At 46.3% G+C, this 24,026-nt stretch overlaps 1 protein-coding gene across 4 annotated transcripts in view; it reads right to left on the bottom strand.

Annotated features, from left to right (window-relative positions):
* The window catches only part of LOC146855326 (uncharacterized), a 915,814-nt gene that overhangs the window by 26,143 nt on the left and 865,645 nt on the right, over nt 1-24,026 (bottom strand). For all 4 annotated transcript variants that reach the window (XM_085653035.1, XM_085653037.1, XM_085653038.1 and 1 more), the window contains one exon: nt 6,353-6,574. In XM_085653035.1, coding sequence (XP_085509161.1) covers nt 6,353-6,574 — 222 coding nt within the window. The remainder of the gene's footprint in view (nt 1-6,352; nt 6,575-24,026) is intronic.

The raw sequence follows: 24,026 nt of genomic DNA, 5'->3' as shown, positions 1-24,026 counted from the left end.
GGGGGAGTTAAAAAGCCAGGTCTTCAGCAGCTTTCTTAAAGCAAATAAATTGGCCGTAGGAGTGTATTCCAGGCTTTCATGGCTCCCACAGCGAAACTTCTGCCTCCCCAGGTTGCTCGCTTGAGCCTGGGACAACTATGAGCTTGGCCTTGGTTGAGCGTAAGGTCCTGCCTGGGGAGTACCAGGTGAGACTCTGCTGGAGAAAGTTAGGGCCAGTGACATGTAGAGCTTCCCACGCAATACAGAGCGACTTGAAAGTAATCCTCTGGCAAATGAGGAGCCAGCGCAGTTTTCTGAGAGCATTGGATACTGGCTGGTATTTTGAAATTTTCCAGAGTAGTCTGACTGCCGCGTTCTGCAATGTTTGCAGTTTATTAAGAATGTATTGGTGAGCACTGAGGAAAAGGCTATTGCAATAGTACAATTTGGCCATCACCAATGCAGTGATCCGTGTTTTCTGAAAGTGAGTAGGAATGTAGGGGAGTACCTTTTTTAGGGTTCTAAGCTTGAGAAAGGCAGACAAAGTCACTGGGTTGACTGGTTGGCGTAACTCAGTTTATCATCAATGAGGACTCCAAGATTGATGGTTTTTCTGACAGGTGTAGGTAGCGGGCCCATGCCAAGTAGCCTGCAAGATGGGGACCAGAAAGAGGATTGGGCACCGAAAAGCATCACTTCGGTTTTATCTGAGTTCAATTTTAACCAATTTCTGTCCATCCAGCTGTTGAATGCCTGCATACATACATTCTGGATCGTAAGCATATGTCATCCTGAGCTAGGGAGATGGCAATTTGTGTGTCACCTGCGTAACAGGTTATAGAGAAACTGAAAGAGTGTATAAAGTCGGCCAGAGGGGTGACGTGGACATTAGAAAAGTGTTGGACTAAGTGAGAACCCCGTAAGGCAGCGAGAAGGAGTGTGAGACAAGCTTACTAATCGCTACTACTGATGTAGTATATTATGAACTTGAGGCAAAGCTTAATTACATGTATTCATGTTAATTTTACATACATACACCTGTGTATGTTGAGGTGATTTTATATTTTTAGTAGAAGAGAGGGCTCACTTAAGGTCATTTGGCAGAGTATCATGGCAGGAGTTGTGATTCAAGACACCTGAGCAGAATTGTAGGCACTTGTTAATTTCATTTCTCAAAACAGGGAGGTTAGGGGTGAAAATAAGACAGACTCCTTAGGTACCCATTGACATGGAATTGGAAAAAAAGATGTTTCAAAGGAAAGAGGAAAAATTGTGTCACCACACTTGCGCACTCATATGGACATCTCCACTCCTAGAGATATTGATGGAATTTCTAAACGGCATGGCTACTCAAAGAGTGTCCCGGCGCTACATGTAATAGTCCAAAAAAAACAGAGGGAGCAGATCATTACTGTGAGAAGAGCCAAGTGTTAAGTTGTTTCCTAAATAATGCTTCATCATTTATCTGTCGCACATTTGGAGGGAGATTGATCCAACCATCCGGGCCAGAAAAGAGAAAGAATGACCTCCCGTTTTAGCCCAACAAACTCTTAGAATTCTGGCCAGATAGTTATTGGAGGAGCATACCACTCTTGGTGGGCTACAGTAGGCAATCCTGGCAGATAAATAATCAGCTCCTGAATGATGCAGCGCTCTGCGCATTAACAGAGCGGACCTAAAAATAATCAGTTTTTCCACGGGGATGCCACTGCAAATTATGTAAGTGCATAGTAATATGTTCTTGTCTAGGAAGACTGAGAAACCGGTCTAGCTGTTGCGTTCTGAACTGTTTGGCAGGCCTGCATAAAATGCATTGGCATGGTACAATCTGGATATATGCAAAAACAAGAGTTGATGGACAGAATGTAGAACAATGTCAGTACAGAGATCTGGGCCTAATTCCATCGTTTTTTTGCTCACCATGCCGTTCCAGTTTGAACCCAGCCATATGCAGATCTGGGTTTAATCCATCGTTATTTTGCTCACCACGCCACCCCAGTTCAGACATGGCCATATGCAAATCAGTCTTGACCCTGTGCCTCATGGGAACAGTCCATCCCGAACTGCCAAGCCAGGTCCTCCCTGGACTGGAAACAAGCATCCTAGGACCGGTTTCGGGGCTTCATCCCTCTTCAGCCAGGATAGCTTGATTCCAGTGGCATGGTGAGCACGGGACCCACGTCTGGGCATACCCTTCCCACTCGGGGTGACAAATGCAAAAACAACAGTTGATGGACAGAATGCAGAACAATGTCATACATTCACCCCAGTGTGGCGTGGTGAGAAAAATAAGGATGGATTAAACCCAGATCTGTGACTGGGGGTGAATGTTTTGCCAATGTGTAACATTCCGTCCATCATCTTGTGTTTTTTGCTGTTCGCCCTATGTGGGAAGGGTATGCCCAGACGTGGGTCCCGTGCTCACTACGCCACTGGGGTCAAGCTATCCTGGCTGAAGAGGGGTGAAACCCCAAAATCGGTCCTAGGATGCTTGATTCCGGTCCAGGGAAGACATGGCTTGGCAGTTCGGGCTGGACTGTTCATAGGACGCACAGGGTCAAGACTAATTTGCATATGGCCATGTCTGAACTGGCGTGGCGAGCAACATAACGATGGATTAAACCCAGATATGTGACTGGGGGTGAATGTTTTGCCAATGTGCAACATTCCGTCCATCATCTTGTGTGTTTTACAATCTGGAAATAACCAAGGCAAATACCACTGTTATCCTAGTAGGAATTGAAAGAAACTGAAAACATTTAGTTTGCCATGCATTAGATGCTAAAACACATGCCTACCACTGAGATAATGTGGTTGTGGAAGGAAATTTTATTATCAAATTTGATCCACAGACTTTTTCACAGAGTCTACTTGGATATCCATTTGAGATACCCCTGCAGGCTACTGGACATCCAAATTAAGAACAACACTGTTTTCTTCCGTCTTTTTGGTGTTACACTTCAATTGGTTATATGTCATCCACCGAAAAAATGCTGAGAGACAGGGTGAAGGTGAAAAGAATCTGCGTAAGAAATAATCTTAGCCCCAAATGACTCCACCACCTTAGACAGGAGGGACATTTAGATATTAAACATTGTGGGGCTAGGTGCTGAGCTCTCGGGAACTCCTACTAAGACCCTTCGGTTTACAGAGGAGTAAGGAGGTAGCCAAACTTCTTGACTCCTATCCTCTAGAAAGGACTTCAACCGTTTACAGGCATTGTCCCTGATGCCAATCTCCTGAAAGCGTGCGAGCAGCCTGGCATGCAGGACCATGTTGAATGCTGCCGACAGGTCCAACAATACTAGGACTGGCCTACCGCCTGCATTGATGGTACTTTTAATCAATTCAGAGACCTCCAACAAGGCAGTCTCTGCGCTGTGCCTAGGTCTAAATCCTGATTGGGTAGGGATCAAGTAGCCTACATGTGAAGAGAACCACTCAGAACCACATGGATCACCTAAAACCGACGATGTCATATTCAAGCCATACATTCTTCCAATTATACATACAAGGCTTGCTTACTCCATCATGCAACTATCTGGACAAGGCATGTAGGACTCGGTTTGCAATAATTCAGACGAAGCTACAACTTTGCCCATCTGAACTAGTAAGAGCTGTGTGATGTACAATGACAAGTAGCAATAACAGAGAGTTTATTGTAGAAGAGAATACGGACCCACTGTTTAAATATGAAATTTGGCATTATTATAAAATGCCATCAGTGAACTTGCTGTTCACTTTAAGCAAACTGCAATATCACTGTGGACGAGGGAATACAAAAATTGCAAGAAATGACCATCTTTTGTGTTGTGTAACCCCAGATTTTTGCTCTCTCCTGTTTTTGCTGGCTGTAGAACTCTGTGCACTTTACCCCTGCAAACCAGCAGTAAACTGCCTGTGCTCATCAGTATAAACAGGGTCAAATTGGTATAACACTAATTAGCATATTCAACATACCCATGGGCCCTAGTTCAGGATATAGGATATACCCGGAGCCTGTAAGCTAAAGGTCACTAGTGGACTGCACCACCTATTGTGCCATGCACTACGGTGGCAGGGCAAACATGGATTCAAGCCTATTGTTGTTGCCTGACTGTAGCAGGGTAAAATAAACTGCAATTCGACCTGTAAAAAGCAACCATTTTGACACATAAAAACCTTCCTTTTAAACATTAATAAGTCACCCCATGTAGGTCTTGTAGCCCACAAGGCAGGGGGCATGTTATTTTAAATTAGACATATAGAAGTTTAATCTTAACATGTTCTTACGGTGACTAGCAACCAAAAGCTTTTTTTCACTGTGGCAGTTCTTCGTGCCCTATGAAGAAAGCCAGAGTACAGATTAATATACTATTACTGTATCTTGGGAATGGGACCAGCTACAGAAAGAATGAAACAACTATTTTAATAGTTATAAACAATTCTAATTCAATGTGAAGTTGGATTTTAAAAAAATATTAAGGCAATGTAGCTTTTAGAAAATTAGATTTTTCCTTGCCTGAAATTCTTGGAGACTAATTTTCAATTGCTCTCTAGCTTTTGCCAACAAATAATAGGCTTCAGTAGGTGTGAAATGCCTCCCAAGAGCAAACAATAAGCTGACCTCAATGGGCAGAGATAACTTCTCTGAACTCCATCAAACATACAGGGTAGGAGGCTGTGGGCATACTCTTTGACACTACAGTGGTAACTCCTGCTTTTCAGGGATGCAGGGTTCATGTATAATCCTTAGGAGACACTTGCAAGGGGAGAGAACAGAATGCCAAGACAATTCTTGCCAATCCACTGTCAGGTCTTTGAAGGACTCTGCTTTTGTCCTAACTGATGTCTGTCTCAGGGTTTATTGTGGGTACAGTGATTGCCTAGAAATGGACTTTAGTGATAGATGTGGGAGGTACACTCCTTATACCGAAACCCAGCCTTCAGAGCCCACGTTTAGTGTGGCTGAAGACTTTCGCCATCTTGAAAATGCCCAACGTGGGTATGGATGGCCCTGGGAACTTTTACCCCATTGCTTAAGGCATGCCCAGGAGTCATTACCATCCACCAACTAGGGTCAGGCATAAATGTGGCACCTCCAGGTTCCGACTACGAACACTTCCTGGACCTGTGAAGGACCAGAAGAGGACTGGATCCGCTGTCAGTGACCTGAGAGGAGCGCTGAAGGGACTGAACCTGCTACCACTAGTACCCCAGACAAAGTAGTGGACTCCAAGGTTAACAAGGTTGACCTCTTGTTTAAAATACAGAGCTACAACAAGCTAAAAGAGGACTTTTCCTGGAATCCCCCAGCTGACCAGTAGCAACTGGACGTGGATTGGAATCTGACGTTGGTCTCTGCCTGACACCCTGTGAGTCTCTAAGTGCCTCCCTAGAGGTCATGGGGTCTTTAAAAGTGTACTGCCATGGTGGATTGGAACTTAAAAGACTGAGGGCCTGATTTAGAGTTCATTGGACAGGGTTACTTTGTCACAAAAGTGAGGGATATCCCATCCGCTTCATTATCAGTGCATTATATCCAATGGCACTTGTAATAAGGCAGATGGGATATCCATCACGTCTGCCATATGCTAAATCAGCCCCTAAGTTAGAAGGTAAAATCTTTGACCAGAAAGCACCTGATGGGTTTATCCGGCCTGCGCTCAGCCTCAAATTACACCTAGGTCCTGGTCAACTGCGACGATTGGCAATATTGACACTTTGGGCTTATTGATACTAATTCTACTTAAAACTTAAAACATTCATATCCCTAGTCCCTCTGATTTAATTTCTTTCATTTTGGTGTTATATTGTACGTTAAATTTGACTCTTTTCTTCTAATTCAATTTTGGATTTTCATTGTTTTGCATTTTAACTTTATTACGGATTTGTTAATGCATACACATTTTACATTGTTCTAAGTTAAGCCTGTCTGCTCTGTGCCATAGCTACCCGGGGGTTGAGCTCAGGTTAATCTAGTGACTTTGAGGTTTCACCCTGACAACGACTGTGATTAGTCTTTGAAGAAGGTAGTCATACACCCCAAATAATAATCTAGTTTCTTACAAAAATGATATCTAAAACTATATCTAAAATGGAATGGCTTAAATACTTAGCGGGCCTGATGCACAAAGAGATGTGTTAAATATAGTGGTTGCAAATTGCACAACAACTATTTGTGCCCTGTCTTTGGTGTTGTGATGCAAACTATGCACTGATACAAGTTGAAAAATGGGTTTAGTAAATAGCAGAAAGTCGTTTTGCAGTTGCAAATCCTGTGGTTCAGCAAATCCTTGAGTTTGCAACCATAAAATGATTTTCAGGCCCTATGTACTTTGTTGTAAACTGTTATTGGGAAGGAACACTAACCAGCCATGCGTGACATTCTCACCTGTGTCAAAAGATCAAGCTGGTCTACGATGTGCTCCAGTGTGTTGCTGAGTCCTGAAGGATGGCCATAGACATTGTCGAGTGTGCCTGAAGCTGTGACATACTTGTCCTCCTGTATCCTCCTTACGCTCCCCTGTGATGAAGCAGAAGGTCGCTGTAAATCACCATGTTGAGTTTCAGTCCGGGATTCGGGGGCTCCAAGCCAACTACGGTAGACTCTTTGCTTTATTTGTGCACAAAGAATAAGAAAAAAGAAAGAAAAGCAGCAAAAGTCATATAACTGACCATTTTCAGCTTGTTTTAAATAAATACAAAATGCTTTACAAACCATAGCCTAGCCCAATGTAATAAGGTTGAAATTCAGCCCATCCTACGCATACTTGTAGTTTTACTATTCCCATTCATATGATGAGACTATAAGTTCCAGCATGGTTTAGTACCACTGTTTGGAATACCAGCACTGACTGAAATCGTTCTCATGAGTTGGGCCAATCTGACAACTGTGCTTCAGCATTCCTTCCTGTACAGCTCACTTTCAGAGCACATCAGCACATGTGCACTAAAGGGAAGTGAAACAATCACGTGGTATTGTACACTTGAAACCTCTTCCCTTTGCAAACATTGGGCCCGATTCACAGAACTAACTTAAGACAAAATCCTAAACTTACTACCATTTTGGTATTCACAGAAGGCACTTACTCATTTTGGTATTCACAGAAGTTAGGAGAAATCTCAATCTCCACTTTCAAGATTCACACCACAGTAGAAAATTGTGCATGTGAACATAGGTTCCTTCTGGGGTTAAATCCTAGACCTCCAAACCGTACTTTTAAACACTTTTTCAATCACTGTTGGTTTCCAGATCTGACTGCAGCAGTTCTCTGTGCTTTGTCATCCTAAGAGTACCCCCTGGTGTTACTGAGGGCAGTCCTGCATGCAGCAGCTAGGGTGGGGTCAGATTTAAAGTCTCAGATTACATCTCCCTAATTCTTATCACCCTTCAATGGCTACTAATCGAAGACCGGGATATGTTCAAAAAGGCATTGATTGTTCATAAAGCTCTTCTACCTAGGAGATACTCTTTTAATATTAGGCACAGTCTGTCTTACGCCTTTTCAGCAAACGCTCTGAGGATATAGAATTCCAGTATCCTTGCAATCAGGACAATCCCCTCCTGTGCAATTAAAAAAATATATATTTCCGACATTTTTAAATGTGATCTGTACCTGAAGACCGATTTCTTTAATTACAATATGTACACTGAAAATGTTTGCAATTGTATAATGTACATGTGGATGTAGCTGTTTTATGGTTTTGATTCACAATGTCTATTGCGTTGTTGCTTCATGTTTCTGCTTCAGTTTGTGGCTTCTGCAAGTTTGATCATTTGTAAAGCACTCCGATAACCCATGGTTCATACCATTAAAACTACTTATACATAAAATAAATAATCCCAATAAAATTCAGCAAGTGTCTTGCTTAATAAATATATTTATTCCTGAAACAGATACTATTATGACTCCACACATTATAAAGAAGTCAATTATATTAATCCTGTAGGTTACTATAATTGAGCGTGGAAGGGTGATTTTGCACTTCCCACGTATAACATCAGATTATTAGTGAGTTGAATAAAAGAAAAATGTTAGGAACAAATGAAAAAAAATGGGAACATTTACTCCCGCCTTACAATGTTCTATGCAGCACTCTCAAGTCATCATTCAATGTTTTTGTTTATTCCTGTGCCTGATTTTGATATTTCGCTGTCTATCCCGTACTAATAGTGCTATGTGTCAGTGTCTTCAGATTCGATAGGCCCTCTAACAGGTGCTATGTGAACATGAAATTAGCAAGCACATCTCTTCTATAGTGGTCTGGCTCAAGGCAGATCCACTGTGGTACCAGAATCTGGCTCTGAGGTGGTCTCCCCTGGCCTGGACGCAGGCGCAACATGAATGCTTCCTTTCTTTGGGGTAAAACATTGACCGGGGGCTGCCTGTCAGTCGCTATCATCTTGCACCAAAATATAGGTCTGGCCAGATCTTGATGTCATAGAAAACTCACGAGTCCCTTCAGAGGGAGTATATACAGCCAGCAAAAGTGTGAAAAATGTAAACTCAACAATGGATGTTCAGGCTGTCGTTTTATCAGGCTGTCCTTCTAGCTCATGGAGTCTGTTCTTTCTGTGCACCGCAGAGTTCTGTGATGCTTTGGTGAGAAGCATAGTTCCTTTTCTTTGTCTCATGTAGCTGTTAGTGAATGTGCCGTTCCAGCAGGATTTGAAGGTTAGTTAGACAGCATTGATCCGTGTGGAGCACATGAGAGGCGAGAAAGGGAGGCACGTTTGCCTTCTCATTTGGCACAGAAAGGTGTTGCTTGTGTGGCTCATTTCAGAGACTCCCGTGTCTGAGAAATGGCGGAGTACACCCCCGGGGTGAAAGAAAGTCCAGTGACGGCTACAAAAGAACACAGGTTTTTCATTACTTAAAATGCGCCTAGCAATGTATTGCTTCTTAAGGCTGCGAACAAATAAAACAAATTTCTCAGTGACGCTTTGCAATCACAGACACAGAAGCCTCCGATGACTGAAGCCAAACATCTGTCCTTCCTTGGATTCTACACCTGCTTTGCACTGAACCTGGACATTCACACTTTCAGATCGAAGCCATTTCTAGCGGCTGTCCTCGTGACCGTCCCATCACATGCGTGAACATGGAGCACTGATACTCTGCCGGAAGAGAGGGGTGGCGGAGGAACCAGAGAAATGAACTAGAAAGCAGAATGGAGCCAGTGGGGCTGCAGGGAACCATGTGAAGCAGAGACTGGGTGGAGACAACTCTATTCTAGCCAAGATGTATATTTCCATTCCGTCCGTTTCCTACTACTTCCAAGATGGCATCCTGTTTAGCCCTTCCATCGCGGAAACAGTAAGTCAACCATCATAAGTGTTAACATCGGCACAGGGCTTCGCGGATAGAAGGTAAAAATAAAAACAGTGTTTCACGGCCTCGTTTTGGGTGGAGGCCTCGTGGCAAACTGATGAAAGGCTGGATCCGCTTGTACATAGTAGGACTCTGCCAAACAGAAGGGCTGGTGACTGCATTTGGTAAATATTTGGTGAGGCTATCAGCATTCAGCGAAATATTTCTAGGCATCTGCATTACCCGTTAGCGCTAGGGACTGCACAGCTGCGGAAGCTTCAGATGGATGCCAGTAAAACTCTTGCCTCAAATTCCACGAGGCTGTAGGCAACAACTGTGCATTCAACACAATGCAAATCTTCTTCCTATGCAGGATGTCTCTTTTGTAACAAACATACAGCACTATGTTGCTACTAGTAATTAGCTTCAATAAGTGAAGATATAAAACATGGAAAACAGAAGCTCTTCGACGTCTTTGCAATCGGCGATTAAGACAACCAGTTGGATGAGTGGATGCAATGCATAAGCAGCCTGGTAATCTAGATCATCCCAAGAACGGCCAGCTCTGTACTTTGTAAAAGAACAAGTGTTGGGTCCCAAAGGTTTGTTAAGATGCCTGTCGTCAGGGTGCCGAATGCCGAGGCTGTGTATTTCTGAGCCCACCCCTTGCCTCTTTAGTCCACCACTGAACATTCGCTGGCTCTTTACCGCACTTTGCAGATTCTTTTCCATCCCTGCCTTCTTTCTTTGACACTATTTCCATCTTTCCCTCTCTCCTCCTTTTCATCTTGTGTGCTTTCTCTCTCTTGCTCTGTGTCAAAGTCTGATGAGAAAAATTAGTGCCGGTCCCCCGAAAATTAGTGCCAGTGGGCCCCACCTACAACAATGGGCTGAATTTGAGCACTGTGTCACTGCCAACAAAAACACGCATGTAGGCATGGTGACATGCATCACTACAAAGTCTCACCTGTTGCACCTCGCCTCTAACTGGCACATACCTTTTAATGAAAGTGTTTTCCACATTTCTTTCTAATTTCTAATGTGCCTTACAGCTTATAGGATCTATTTCTATATACATGTGACAATGCACAAAAGTCCCATTTTTAATTTTGCAAGATATAAACAAAAACAATCAATTTTTATTGAACATAGATGAATTTAAGTAATGCATTTTAACAAAACATCTGTACATAACATCGAAATAAAGTTACCTGTCATTTTCTCCATCTAGTGCCTTGACAGGGAAGATAGAACAGATGTGTCTGTAGCCCTTTTCAATAAGAATCATCTCAACTGGACTCCTGTCACCACCCGAAAATACTGTTCATTCCAGTGGCTGACAGTAAACACCCGACTGTCTCTTACACATCCTCTGACTGCTTGCATGTAATTTGACAACCTCTAGTCGATAATGACAACCTAATTTACTAAACAACTGTCAGCTCTTCTCATGTCCTTCAATGCCTACATTTATCTAGAGGATTTACACCTCGAGTAGGAAGTAAAAACATGACCACATCAATTTTTAAAGAGTTTATTAGTAAAGAAACACTTGCTCAACTCTTCTCTTAACCCCACAATCAAGGAGGGCATTCTACAACTAATCAGAGCAAAATATACATTTTTGACTCTGCAATAGTCTCTTGATAACAAACACTGGCAAAGTCAATAGGTCTCACCTTTTGACTTGCATGCTAACTCTGGCTGGCTCTTCTGCCTGTCACTATGGAACAGTAGTTACATAAATTTTAATCCTGTAGGTGATATTTGTACAAACGTTTCAAAGAAAATCTTACAGCAAGAAAATGTTGTTGTAATAAACTAAAATGGACATATTGACATTTGATGTGAAAAAGATGAAAATGTTGCTTACCTTTAAAAATGCTCCAGGCCTCGAAAAATCCTAAAAATGTTACTAGACATGAAGGTCTAGTGACTTAATCTACGCTACCTAATTATAATGCTCTTGACAAATAAACTGGTTTCAAATTATGTGATCCTGGGAAAATATTTTAATTTACTGAGACGCCATTTTCTTCTTTATCACATATGAGATCAATCTAAAAATACGCAAGCTCAGCATGTCTGCTGTCCAGAAAACTCTTTTGTTTAATTTAATAGACTAGACTTTTGCTCCATAAGTAGGAAAGTAGTATCTGTTTCGTATGGTTACCCCCACTTTTTTGCTTGATGTCTCACTGTTTTTGACTAGTCTGACTAAGATCCTGTTAATCAGAATCCCAGTCTATCTGCTTTCTCCCTTAAATTGTCATACATGTACTTTGGTACACTCCAGATTGGATACTAGGGTACCCATAACAGTCCTTAGTATATGGTACACATGTACCCAGGGCATAGGTACTCCAGAGGCCTCCCATAGGCTGAAGCATGTATTATGCCACCCATAGGAGGTCCTACAAAATGGAACTCGAGGTCTGCTACTGCAGCTTGTGTAAGATGATGCTTGTACCACTTACATTAGATATAGGTTCACTATATCTAATTGTCACTGCACTTATATGTCTCCCCTGTAGCAGGCCTTAACAATCCTGAAGGCAGACTGCAGGGTTCCATGTGAGAGTGTGCCCCTGCATGAGCGGAGCCTCTCTGCAGCCTTTGGAGATCATTCTCCTAGGTTGTCTGTGACTCAGCCGGATATATAGGTATATAGGTATAGGTATATAACCTCGCGGTAAATGCTATCTCGAAAACGGCTGCATAGAAACATATCGCGTTTGGTATCAAACACCTTGGAATCATACCTCCACACCAGTAACTGATGTAGTGGTAGGATTCCACCCTTCTGAAGTGAGCTTCGTGGGGTCACTGGTCTTACCGGTGCCAGCCTTCTCGACCCGGACAGCACAAAATGGATGCTGCCTACCAGAGACACATTTCTTCCCTCCTGCTGCTGAGCCAAGCTCGAGCAGAGGAAGGCAGCACAATAGGCATCCTGTCACAGGACGGTGAGACCACCTCCCAAACAGCATTTAGTGTATTGGGGCTGAGTGGGTGCATTCTGAGAGTGCCCGGAAGTCTGCACTTGGACCACATTTGGTGTCCCTGTGCAAAGTTCAGCTCAAACCAGTTCCGGGAGCCATTGGTTTCTGCTCTGGCACGAAACTGGACAAAGGACATGGGTGGAGCCACCCCTCCCCCAGGAGGGTCCTCTGAATCTGTCCAACCCTCTCCCGGGGTATAACATGACATTAGATTTTACATGGACAAGATTCTACAAGAAGAAACCACTGACCTTCGACCATCTGGAAACCATAAACTTTGCTGGAACTCGAGTGGGCTCGACTTCGCCCCCCTTTCTGTCCGAAAACTCGTTTGTGTCTTTGCTTCATACAGGCTCCGTGCAGGACCAGTGGTGCACTTAAGAAAACCGAAGAATCTCCCTTGGATTGAAGGATTGCTCAGACATGAGTCCTGTGCTCTCCATGCCACTGGAATAAAGCTATCCTGGCTGAAGAGGGGTGAAACCCCGAAACCGTTCCTAGGATGCTTGTTTCCAGTCCAGGAAGGACCTGGCCTGGCAGTACGGGCTGGACTGTTCCCACTGGGCACAGGGTCAAGACTGATTTGCATATGGCTGGGTCCAAACTGGAATGGCATGATCAGCAAAAAAACGATGGATTTAGGCCCAGATCCCTGAACTGGGTTGAATGTATGACATTGTTCTGCATTCTGTCCATCAATAGTTCTTTTTGCATTTGTCACCCCGAGTGGGACGGGTTTGCTCAGACGTGAGTCCCGTGCTCTCCATGCCACTGGAATCAAGCTATCCTGGCTGAAGAGGGGTGAAACCCCGAAACTGGTCCTAGGATGCTTGTTTCCAGTCCAGGGAGGACCTGGCCTGGCAGTTCAGGCTGGACTGTTCCCATTGGGCACAGGGTCAAGACTGATTCGCATATGGCTGGGTCCAAACTGGAATGGCATGGTGAGGAAAAAAACGATGGATTTAGGCCCAGATCCCTGAACTGGGTTGAATGTATGACATTGTTCTGCATTCTGTCCATCAATAGTTCTTTTTGCATTTGTCACCACAAGTGGGACGGGTATGCTCAGACGTGAGTCCAGTGCTCTCCATGCCAGTGGAATCAAGCTATCCTGGCTGAAGAGGGGTGAAACCCCGAAACCGGACCTAGGATGCTTGTTTTCAGTCCAGGGAGGACCTGGCCTGGCAGTTCGGGCTGGACTGTTCCCATTGGGCACAGGGTCAAGACTGATTTGCATATGGCTGGGTCCAAACTCGATTGGCAAGGTGAGCAAAAAACGATGGATTTAGGCCCAGATCCCTGAATTGGGGTGAATGTATGACATTGTTCTACATTCTGTCCATCAATAGTTCTTTTTGCATTTGTCACCCCGAGTGGGATGGGTTTGCTCAGACGTGAGTCCTGTGCTCTCCGTGCCACTGGAATCAAGCTATCCTGGCTGAAGAGGGGTGAAACCCAAAACCGGTCCTAGGATGCTTGTTTCCAGTCCAAGGAGGACCTGGCATGGCAGTTCGGGCTGGACTGTTCCCATTGGGCACAGGGTCAAGACTGATTTGCATATGGCTGGGTACAAACTGGAATGGCATGGTGAGCAAAAAAACGATGGATTTAGGCCCAAATCTCTGTACTGGGGTGAATGTATGACATTGTTCTGCATTCTGTCCATCAATAGTTATTTTTACATTTGAAGGAGTCACTCCCCTGCTTCGCAGGCACCTAAAGCACAACTGACCGGTCTGCTGCTCCTGAGCTCCTGAGGACTCTGGAGATTTCAGCAACACAGGATGTGGGTTCCTGAATGTCCCTGATGTTGATCTGCCCTCTCACTGAGTTTGAGGCCAGTAACCCTCGTGGGGGCTGCGTAACCCGAACCCCTGTACACTGCATCCATTTGCATGTGCATATGCTTGTTGGCGATTCCTGAGCTTGTGCATTGGACTCCGTGTAGTCCTGACACTGTGCAGTATTTGCACCAAAGAACTTCGGCCTCCTCACACCGTGTGCTCCGTGGGCTGGTACTTTGCAATCTTGCTCGAGGTCCCCTCTGGACTCCTGGTCCTTTGGTCTGTGGGTCCCCCTGAGTGTCATCTTGATTGTTCTTGGGCTTTCCTGGTTGCCCCAAAACTGCCCTGACTCCCTATTGCTTGGGGAGTCCCCTGAACCTTGCTGGTCCACACCGTAACCTGCTTGACCTTCCCGCGTGGGGTGCTTTTGACAAGGCTTGTTGGTGCTCCCACCGGACACTGACCCCTCAGCACGTGACATCCTTCGTGGGACAGCTCACCTCCGGCTCCTGTTTGTCCTCGACGTCTCCTGGTCTTCGTGGCTAAAGAGTCAAGCATCCCTTCTTCGCACCTGAAATCGGTGGGCATTCGCTTCCCGAGCCCCTGGTCACTCTGAAGTGACTCAGACTCTGTCCCCTCTGCTTTCAGGTTCCTTTCTTCCCGAATCCAGGCTTGGATTCCACGGGACCCTTTTCACCTTCACGGCAGCAGTACTTCTTCACAGCCATTCATTGAATACGACACGAGTTTTCAACGCCACTTCAGACGTATGCACCCGGCTCCTCTGGGATAGGTAACTCTGGTACTACGGTATCCACGGGTGGGGTGGCTCTTCAAACTCTTAAGTTTCAAAGGGTTTGTTCGAAGTCCTCCCAGAAGGGTCCTTAAACTTTAAAAGTGTAACCGCGACTTCCCCATAGCATTGTACGGAGCCCACGGTCGTGTTCCCACACTGCACCCGGCCTCCGTGGGATCCCTGTCTACTCACCTTTGTTGGTTCCTTGAGGTCCCAGTGATTCTACATGCTCTAGAACTTGTCTTGATCTCAGTCGTGACTGTTATACCACTATTTTATTATATGGTTTGGTCTCCCCCTGGAGCCCACTGTGTATTGTGCTACTTACAACTGTTCTATTGAATTCATATTGTGTGCTTAGTGTTCTATCCTCATGTAGAGGATAGTAGAGAGTGTTATATTAATAAATACATATTTTTATGTAACTACTGTGTGGTTCTCCTTCATTTAGTCATTCAGGAGGGATATTTTGGTAAAACAAGCTGCTTTACATTCCTTCAAGATTAAGCCTGAAGGTTGCTCTCCATAACTCCCACTAGGATAGCTTTCAACAAGGTTATCTTTGACCTCATACATCATAAGGGTCATGTGGATTGGTACAAGGTGCCCACTTCAACTAGTGGACAGCATATACCAAGCCACCTTCTCACACCATATATAAAAAAAATCTAGCCACATATAGGATACACATGACCGCTGACTTGCCTCAGTTCATTAACCGCATTGTCATCAGTGCCAGGGCAGGAATGTTTCTCAAATCATGTTTAAATACTATCACTTTTAATAAATGCATTACTAAAGCATAACGTAGCAGCACACTGTCATTTGCAGTCAGCAGATTTTACACTGAAATGGCCACAGAATTTCCCACTGATGTGGTTTCAAAACTATATAGAGGAAAATGTCTGGAAATCCAGTTTCTGTAAATATTTGTCATTTGCACATCACTAAGTAAAGTGTTCCGATTTGTTTTGCTCCTATGTAAATCTTAGTTTGCATCACACTTCTGAATTATTAAAAAAAAAGTTATTTAATAAATACGGATATATTTTTAAATACTTTTACTATTCATTTACAAGCTGTTTAAATGTGGTGTTGGAAAAAAACAGACATTTTACAGCCTTTTGTTTCACAATCAGTGTCAGATAACCCACTTGACAAAAAAACACTAGCTATAATAAGAGAAAATTAAACACCATTTTTCCACAACAGATAAGCAACAATTAGTAAAAAGACAAACTGACATTTGACCTCTGTCCTTGAACAGACAGCAAATCTATCAAGAAAAAAACAAGATTTAAAGGTGTCTTCATTGCTCAATCACATATTGAATGAACATAACACCTGTTGCTTTCAGCTTAAATGCTAAAAATAGCTTGGCCTGATAAAATCAAGGTGGTGGGAGGGAGGGAAGTGATGCACCTGGGGTTAGATTGAGTATCCACTAAAAGGAACAATATGGAAGGTAAGTATCTTGTCCTTCTGGTGTATACTTCTAACCACAGATTTATAATCAGGCCCTCCAGCCTTTCTTGCGCTCCATGATTTAAAATCCGAGAAACCTTGCAGCCTGTAAAAAACAGTGGGAAAGGTCAAGGATATGTGCTGTAAAACTCTCAGCACATTGTCTGTTTTGTCTAATTTTATGATTCTTGTTAAAAAAAAAAGTCTTGAAAGAAATCATGAAACTTCACTTATAACTTAAATGAATAGGTTGACAATTGCAATGGTTTGCATTTTATGTCCATTACTTGCTTCGTGTGTGCAAAGATTTTAATGAGTATGCTCTATCATACATATAACAAACATAAAATGTTGCAAAAAAAGTAAATATCTTTTTTAAACCCCACTTTAGTGACAACTTGTTTGTATTAAAGAGCCTTATAACACACTTTACATCAAATAATTATGTCATGCAACGAAAACTGTTTAGCATATTTTTATTACTGTTTATCGTAAACGCATATTCGTTAAAACCTTCTCACGCTTGCTGTGTAATTTCTATACTTTCTGTGCGAAAATTACAAAGAAATTCGCCAAAGCAGCAACAAAAATTGCTGTCCTGCATTGCGTTATACGCACCATATCTAATAACATATACCACTATTTTTCTCTCTCCCAACACTGTTGCATTATAGGCTGCCTTTTGTTAATTCACACACCCTTGAATTACAGTGCAAACGTGAGTGATGTCAAGCACAGGTTTTGTATTGGAATGAGACCCTTCCAGTATGAAATAATGTGTTTTAAATATTTTAACACTATTATATATTTATATGTATGCTGTACAGTACAGCATACAAGCACATTTAGAAAAGTTTTGGCAAATGAAAACTTTTCTCTACCTTTCCATCTGCCTCAGGTGGTGTATATTTTTGTTGTATAGTGATTTAAGGAAACGAAGAGGATCAATTAAGACTGCTTGGATGGGATCATTTATTAGATTCCCAAAGAATTTGGAAAAGAGTGATGAATCTGGAGAAGAAAATGAGTAGAAATGTATTTAGCAAAATCAATATGTGTTGGATACATACTGTAATGGGGACTGGACTATAGGGAGGGGGAGCTAGTGGGGGTAAGTCGTATCTCTGCTATAGCCGCCAAGCACCTTGAACAGTGTGCCTATGTGGTAGGCTGGACCGACGTGGGTATAAACATCTACTAATGGCATGTGTGCCCCATAAGTGGATTGCTTAACCACGTCACGGTATTGTTGGATTGAAGCCAGTTCGGGAGAGTAAGTGACCCGAGAGGTGCCCAGTGGGAAGCCACATGAAGAATCAAGGTCATCTCCTTGTGGCATTCTGTACCTAAGATACCACCTGCCATTCTCCACACTGAAGAACAGCTATCTGTGAGTATGTCACGCTGAATTAGTCACCTGAGTGTTCGAGTGACAGCGTTGTGGATCACGTATCCATCGGAATGCTGGAGTGACCCGCGATCTGCAGTCTCCTGGCTGGAAGAGGGCCCTCATTGGAAGCCTCTGCTCCTGCGGCGACCCCTCAAATGACTTACTGTGTGGCTGACTGACATGCAGCTCCTGAGAAGACTGCCAAATGCTGGTTGAAAGTCTAAGAGCTGCTCTCACCATGATCCAGGACAGGGGCAGAAGCATCAGGATTATAGTCCAAATGTCCTGGACTCACTATGAGGTAGGAAAGGCCCTGAACGGCAGTGTACCCAGAAGAGCTCCTATAGCAGGGAGTCTCTCCAAAAGAATTAGGTGCGATTTAGGCTCCTTGATCGACAACCCCAAAGATCTCAGATGGTTCACTGCTGTCTGGATGTGGTGTGTAAATGGCGCACGCAAGCCTTCAACAGTCATTTGTCACAATAGGGGAAAACTGGCATGCCTGACCTTTGAAGAACTGCAGCGTCCACTGCTATCAACTTTGTGAACACTATGTGGTGATGGTAAGGTTGAATGGAAGCACTGCAAACTGAAAATGCTCCTTGTTTACCCTGAACCACAGGTAATGTCTGTGAGACTGCAGGATGGGCACATGAAAGTATATGTTCCGCAGTTCTAAGGCAATCATCCAGTCGCATGGATCCAGGCCAGACAAAACTTAGGCCAGAGAGAGCATTTTAAATTTGTCCCTCTGTTGGAAGGCACCAAGAGGGGGAAAATCTAAAATATGATAAAGGCCTTTTTCCAAACGAGGAAATAGAGGGAGTAACAACTTGTCTCTACTTCTCACGTCGGTGCACCCTCTGTAGCCCCTATGGGAAGCCTAATCTGTATTTAATGTAGCAAGATGGAGAGATGCTTCCTTGAAAGCGGTTCTGATATGAGAGACAATTGAGGTAGGTAGGAAAGGAATGGTACGGCATACCCCTGCTGGACGATCTACAGAACCAATCAGATAGAATTGTTGGATGACCCATCTGTCGGATGTGATGGCCTGTCACTCTGGAAGAAAACCTCTGAACCTGCTTCCCACAGGGTGACTATGCACCACTGAGGGCAAACACAAGTGGCTTAGATGCTTATGCCACAGGGGTGAAGGAGCTGAGTGAAACGGTGTCCATGGTGACCTGCACACTGTCTACTTGAGCTACGTCCCTGGAAGAGACTGAGGGGAACTGCTGCAAAGGTCGAGGGTCTTAGCTATGCCTATATACCAGCCATCTGGAGTAGCCTTGAAAAGGGCAGAACTACTAAGGAATCTGTTGGGCAGCATTGGAAAGGCCCATGGACCATGCTGTGTCACTGCCTTCTTTATAGTGCTTTAGGGTAGAATCAGACTTCTTGCCACAGAGGCGGGACCCTTCAAAAGGCAAATCCAACAGAGATTCCTGCATGTCCCCAGAAAAGCCAATGGATCATATCCACGCACGGCAGCAGAATGCCACACTAGCCCCCCAAGCAGTCATTAGTATTTAGGCCAGTTCTATTTAGGCCTTTTACTGCATCCTGTCTGTCTGGAATGGTTTGAGTCAAAGAGGTACAAAACAATCCCAGGACCATCAGCACGTTAATGCTGGCCTTGTGCCAGAGGGAGTGCATATAACGGCATGAGAGGCAGACCGAGGGGGGCGTGGCTTGCCTGGGATCCATGGCGGACGCGTGAGCGAGGAGCTCCGCACCGACCGCACATAAATCCTGTCATAAACACTGACCGAGGCTGCGGCGCTACACCTGACTGCCTGCTTGAGATCGGCGGTGGTCCTCGGCGGCGATCGGGCGACCCTCGCCGCGAACGCGGTGGTGTGGACGAGGCGGCGGCTGCCTTTGGTTCTCTGGGCGCGAGGGGCCCTGGCGGCGAACTCCTGTGGAGCACGAGGACGGCTGCACGACTACGCAACTCCCCGGTTGCGGGCTGGCTGATGGGCCTGAGGTGCCGCGAATGAGACGCTGGAGCGGCCTGCACGGCGGGAGAGCGGTGGACCTTCACTGAGACTACCTCCGCACTCATGCTGAACCCATGCGCATGATAGCGATTGCCCAGTGAAGGTGGGTGCCTTATGGTGGAGTGCTGAAATCATCGGCCCCAGGAGGTTATTGTAGGAGGGGCGGCGCAACGCAGCTGGTGACCTGGAGGGCCCATATGCCGTGCTAGTTGGTGGAAGGCCGATCGGTATCCCGGTGGTGGGTATTAGCTTTTATTACCGCGGTTGGGCTGGTGCCTGAGAGCTGGTGCCTGCTGGGGCCCACGTGGGAATACCGCCACCTTGGATCTTGCTGGGATCTGGATGGATGCCGCTGGTGCCTGGACCTGGCGGTGAAGCCCCCATAGACTGGTGTACGTTTCTCCCTGGCCGCTGATTAGGGGGATACATGGGTGTTGGAGCGACGATCGCCCTGACTCAGCGCTTCATGTGTTATCACACCTTTTTGGGCCTGGGTGAGGGACGAAGTCCTGTGCGGCCTGGCTGTGGACTGCGGACAGTGCGAAGCTGCCGCCTCCGAGATTGGGGGGTCCGGTGCACTGACTGTGCTGCCCTGAGGGAGCCTGTGGAGACCTGTTTCTGGCGGTGAGTGCAGAGCGGCGCAGGAAGTAGCAGGGCCTTCCCAGCCCAGGGGCCTTTCAGCTTGAAGACCAGGGGGCGCCTTTGATTGGGCCTGGTTCACTGCCATGGGCAAGCCTAAAGCCAGGAACGCCGGCACAGGACAGGACCCTGAGGATGGGGCGACTGACCTGTCGCAGATGGCCACTGGGGAACCTATCCAACGGCAGCTAAAGGAAATCCTAGCAGCCCTAACAGATACTAAAGCCACCCTCCACCAGGACATTAGTACGGTGGCGGTTGGGCTGGGGCTCCTTCGTGATGAGCATAAGAAGCTAGCGGGGAGGGTCAAGGACGCTGAAACCAGCATTGCGGAATTGCTCCCGGCCCACAAGGATGCGGCCCACCAGTTGCATGCTCTTACGGACAGGGTGAACTCCCTGGAACGCAGAGCTGATGATGCGGAAGGCTGAAATCGGAGGAACAACGTCCGCGTGGTTGGGCTGCCGGAAGGTGTGGAAGGGGCTGACATGGTGGCGTACTCAGAGACCTGGCTTAAGATTGTGGTGGCCCCGGAGGGCCCATCTGTCTTTTACACTTTGGAGCGAGCCCATAGGGTCCCGGCTAGGCCGCTCGGGCCGGGCAGACCACCGAGGTCGGTGATTGCTCGCCTTCTGCATTATCGTGATCGAGACCTATTGCTTCAAAGGGCGAGAACGGCAGGCCCCTTCACTGTGGATAACAGCAGAGTCACACTGTTCCCGGATTATACCCTGGAGGTCCAGCGACGGCGAGCTTCTTACCTGGAGGTCAAAAAAGCGTTGAGGGAAGAGGGATTGCAGTATTCACTGTTGTTTCCAGCAAGGCTACGAATTGTTGTCGAGAATACATCCCATTTTTTTTACTCCCCAACGAAGGCCTGGGACTGGTTTGAGAAGTACAAGGGTGGTCTGATAACCATGGCTCGGCAGGAGAGATCCGCGCCCGAGGTGGCTTGACCGGAAGGCGTGGGTCTCGGCGACTGCGGCAGGGGGCCCGGATGAAGCCCTCTACGATGCAGGCTGAACTTGAGCGGGCAGCCGCTCTAAGGGCGGTGGAATCGCCTCCGCCGACAGGTGAGGAGGGCTCTACCGGGGGCTCCGCGGATAGTGACTCAGACAATTCTACTACTAGTAGCGCGAGAATCCGAGTGATAACGCCCCCGAGTGTGGATGACATAATATGACTCTACTGTGGGGAGGTTGGAAAAATTTTGGTAACCTGCTGAAAGGACATGCTTGTGCGCTGGGTGACCAGTCCTTGGGAAGATAGCCTGTTTATCTGCGGTTGGTGTCACCTGTTTGGTTGTAGAGCTTGTCCCGGGACAGCTGCGGTCACCCTTGCCTCTGAAGTAGTCGGAGGACTTTGATTAGTTGTTACTTTTTTCTTGTTTGGATGGGCATTAGTTTTAAGGTAACTGTCCTTGGGAGGGGGGTTGGGAGTTTGGGAATGTTTATCAGGGTCTCTGGCATGATGAGTGTGCTTTATTGATGGGGCTCTGGACATACCATATCCCATGGGGTCACTGAAAGATTTAAAGTGCATAACGTGGAACGTTAGGGGCTTGCACACCATGGCCCGTCGGCATAAGATCCATATCCATACATACCTGGTGCGGAGGGGGGTACAGGTAGCGTTCCTCCAGGAAACGCATATCACGGGCTCAGAGGGTCTTGCAATGCAGCGCAGATGGAGGGGTCAGATTAATCATACCTCGTATTCTGCCTTTGCACGAGGAGTCTTGGTGTGGATCAGAGCTGGGGTCCACTTTCAACCGGTGCAGCACATTGTTGATCCGGAAGGGCGTTATGTATTGGTACGGGGTAGACTTGATGGGAGGGACATTACGCTGGGCAGTATTTATGCTCCAAATACTGAACAACAGGCCTTTTTTACTTTACTGTCGGGGAAATTGGCGTCCTACTTGTCTGGTCCAGTGAAGCTGGGGGGTGACTTTAATTCCATCGCAGATGTTGCTCTTGACAGGTCCCACCCCCGCTCCCGGCAGCACCAATAAATAAGATCGCTAGGGCTCGAGGTGCATGGCAGTTGAATTGGGGGTTGTTGGATACCTGGAGGTAGCACCACCTATGTGAGCGAGATTACTCCTTTTTCTCTGCGCTTCATGAGTTACACGTTAGATTAGACACGATACTCTGTTCCCCTGATTTACACACGGCGGTTCAGCACAGTGAATACCTGACCAGAACGATCTCGGATCATAATCCCCTGTTGTTGAGACTTAGATGGGCCCCACACCGCCCGGCGATCCAGACGTGGCGATTAAATCCGGAGCTACTGGAGGATCGGGTCTTCCGGGAGGGGATCGGAACTGGGATGACCCAGTACTTTCAGGAGAATACAGGTACAGCCTCCTCACTGACAGTGGAGTGGGACGCTTTCAAAGTGGTGGTGAGGGGACTCTGCATCGCTCATAAGATTGGGGTACGAAAAGTTCTCCTTCAGGAAATAGACACCGCGGACCAGCGCTTGCGCGATCTGGAGCGTGCTCGCCCAGAACATCCAGAGGGGCAGGAGGAGCTGTTGGCGGCCCGGGAGGCAGTAGCAGTGGGGATTGAGAAGTTGCGATGTTACGATTATAAGAAGTATTTGGTACGCGCCCACGCAGAGCGTGACAAATCTGGCGCATTGTTGGATTGGCTCACGAACCCCATGAGGCAGGCGGCCCCTATTTTGGCACTCTGCGATCCAGTGGGGGATATGTGCTACACCCAGCAGGGTATTAATCACCTTTTTTCTGATTACTATGAGGGGCTTTACTCCATTAGAGTCACCCTGGATGAGGGTCGTCTAGAGAGGTTTTTAGCTGAGGCGAACTTGCCGGCCCTTGTCAAAGTGGAAGCAGATTTGTTGGGTCAAGACATCACGCTGGGGGAAGTAAGAGGTGCAATCAAACATATGGCGCGGAAGAAGACTCCAGGGGTGGATGGTTTGCCGTTTGAATTCTATGCATCTTATGTTGAGCTGTTGGCCCCTAGGTTAGTGGCCCTCTACAACGATTCACGAAGGGTGGGCCGGCTTCCTGCCACGACGCGTGAGGGGCCTATCATACCGCTGTTGAAGCCTGGGAGGCCCCCTCTGACAGGACTGCCTACCGTCCACTATCCATGCTTACCACCGACTATAAGATCCTAAGTCGGATATTAGCCACTCGCCTCCTGCCGTATATGACCCGCCTAATACATGTGGACCAGGCGGGGTTTATACCCAAACGAAGTACAGCGGGCAATTTTCGGCGTCTGCTCCGTATATTAGAGGCCGATACGTACTCATCGCATACTGCTGCCATATTCTTGGTTGATATCGAAAAGGCCTTTGACAGCCTGGAGTGGCCTTATTTATTTCAGGTACTGCTTACCTTTGGATTGGGGGAGCAGTTTGTGGCTTAGACGGCTTTACTATATAGGGATTCTACGGCTAGAACTAAGTCGGGAGGCCCGATATCCGCTCCCTGTGCGGTGGGTAGAGGGACTCGCCAAGGGTGTCCTCTATCCCCGCTGTTGTTTGCACTGGCCATAGAGCCGCTGGCGGCACAGGCTCGAACGGGGAGATGGTTCAGGGGACTCCAGGTGCATGACGATACCCATTATATTGCGCTCTACGCGGACAACCTTCTCCTGTTCCTTGTCGACACCCGGGAGGCTTTGCTGGGAGCTAA

Source organism: Triturus cristatus, chromosome 4_1, assembly GCF_964204655.1.
Source record: "Triturus cristatus chromosome 4_1, aTriCri1.1, whole genome shotgun sequence".
NCBI lineage: Eukaryota > Metazoa > Chordata > Amphibia > Caudata > Salamandridae > Triturus > Triturus cristatus.
The sequence above is the reverse complement of the archived record's forward strand: the minus strand, read 5'-3'. Positions and strand labels throughout refer to the sequence as shown.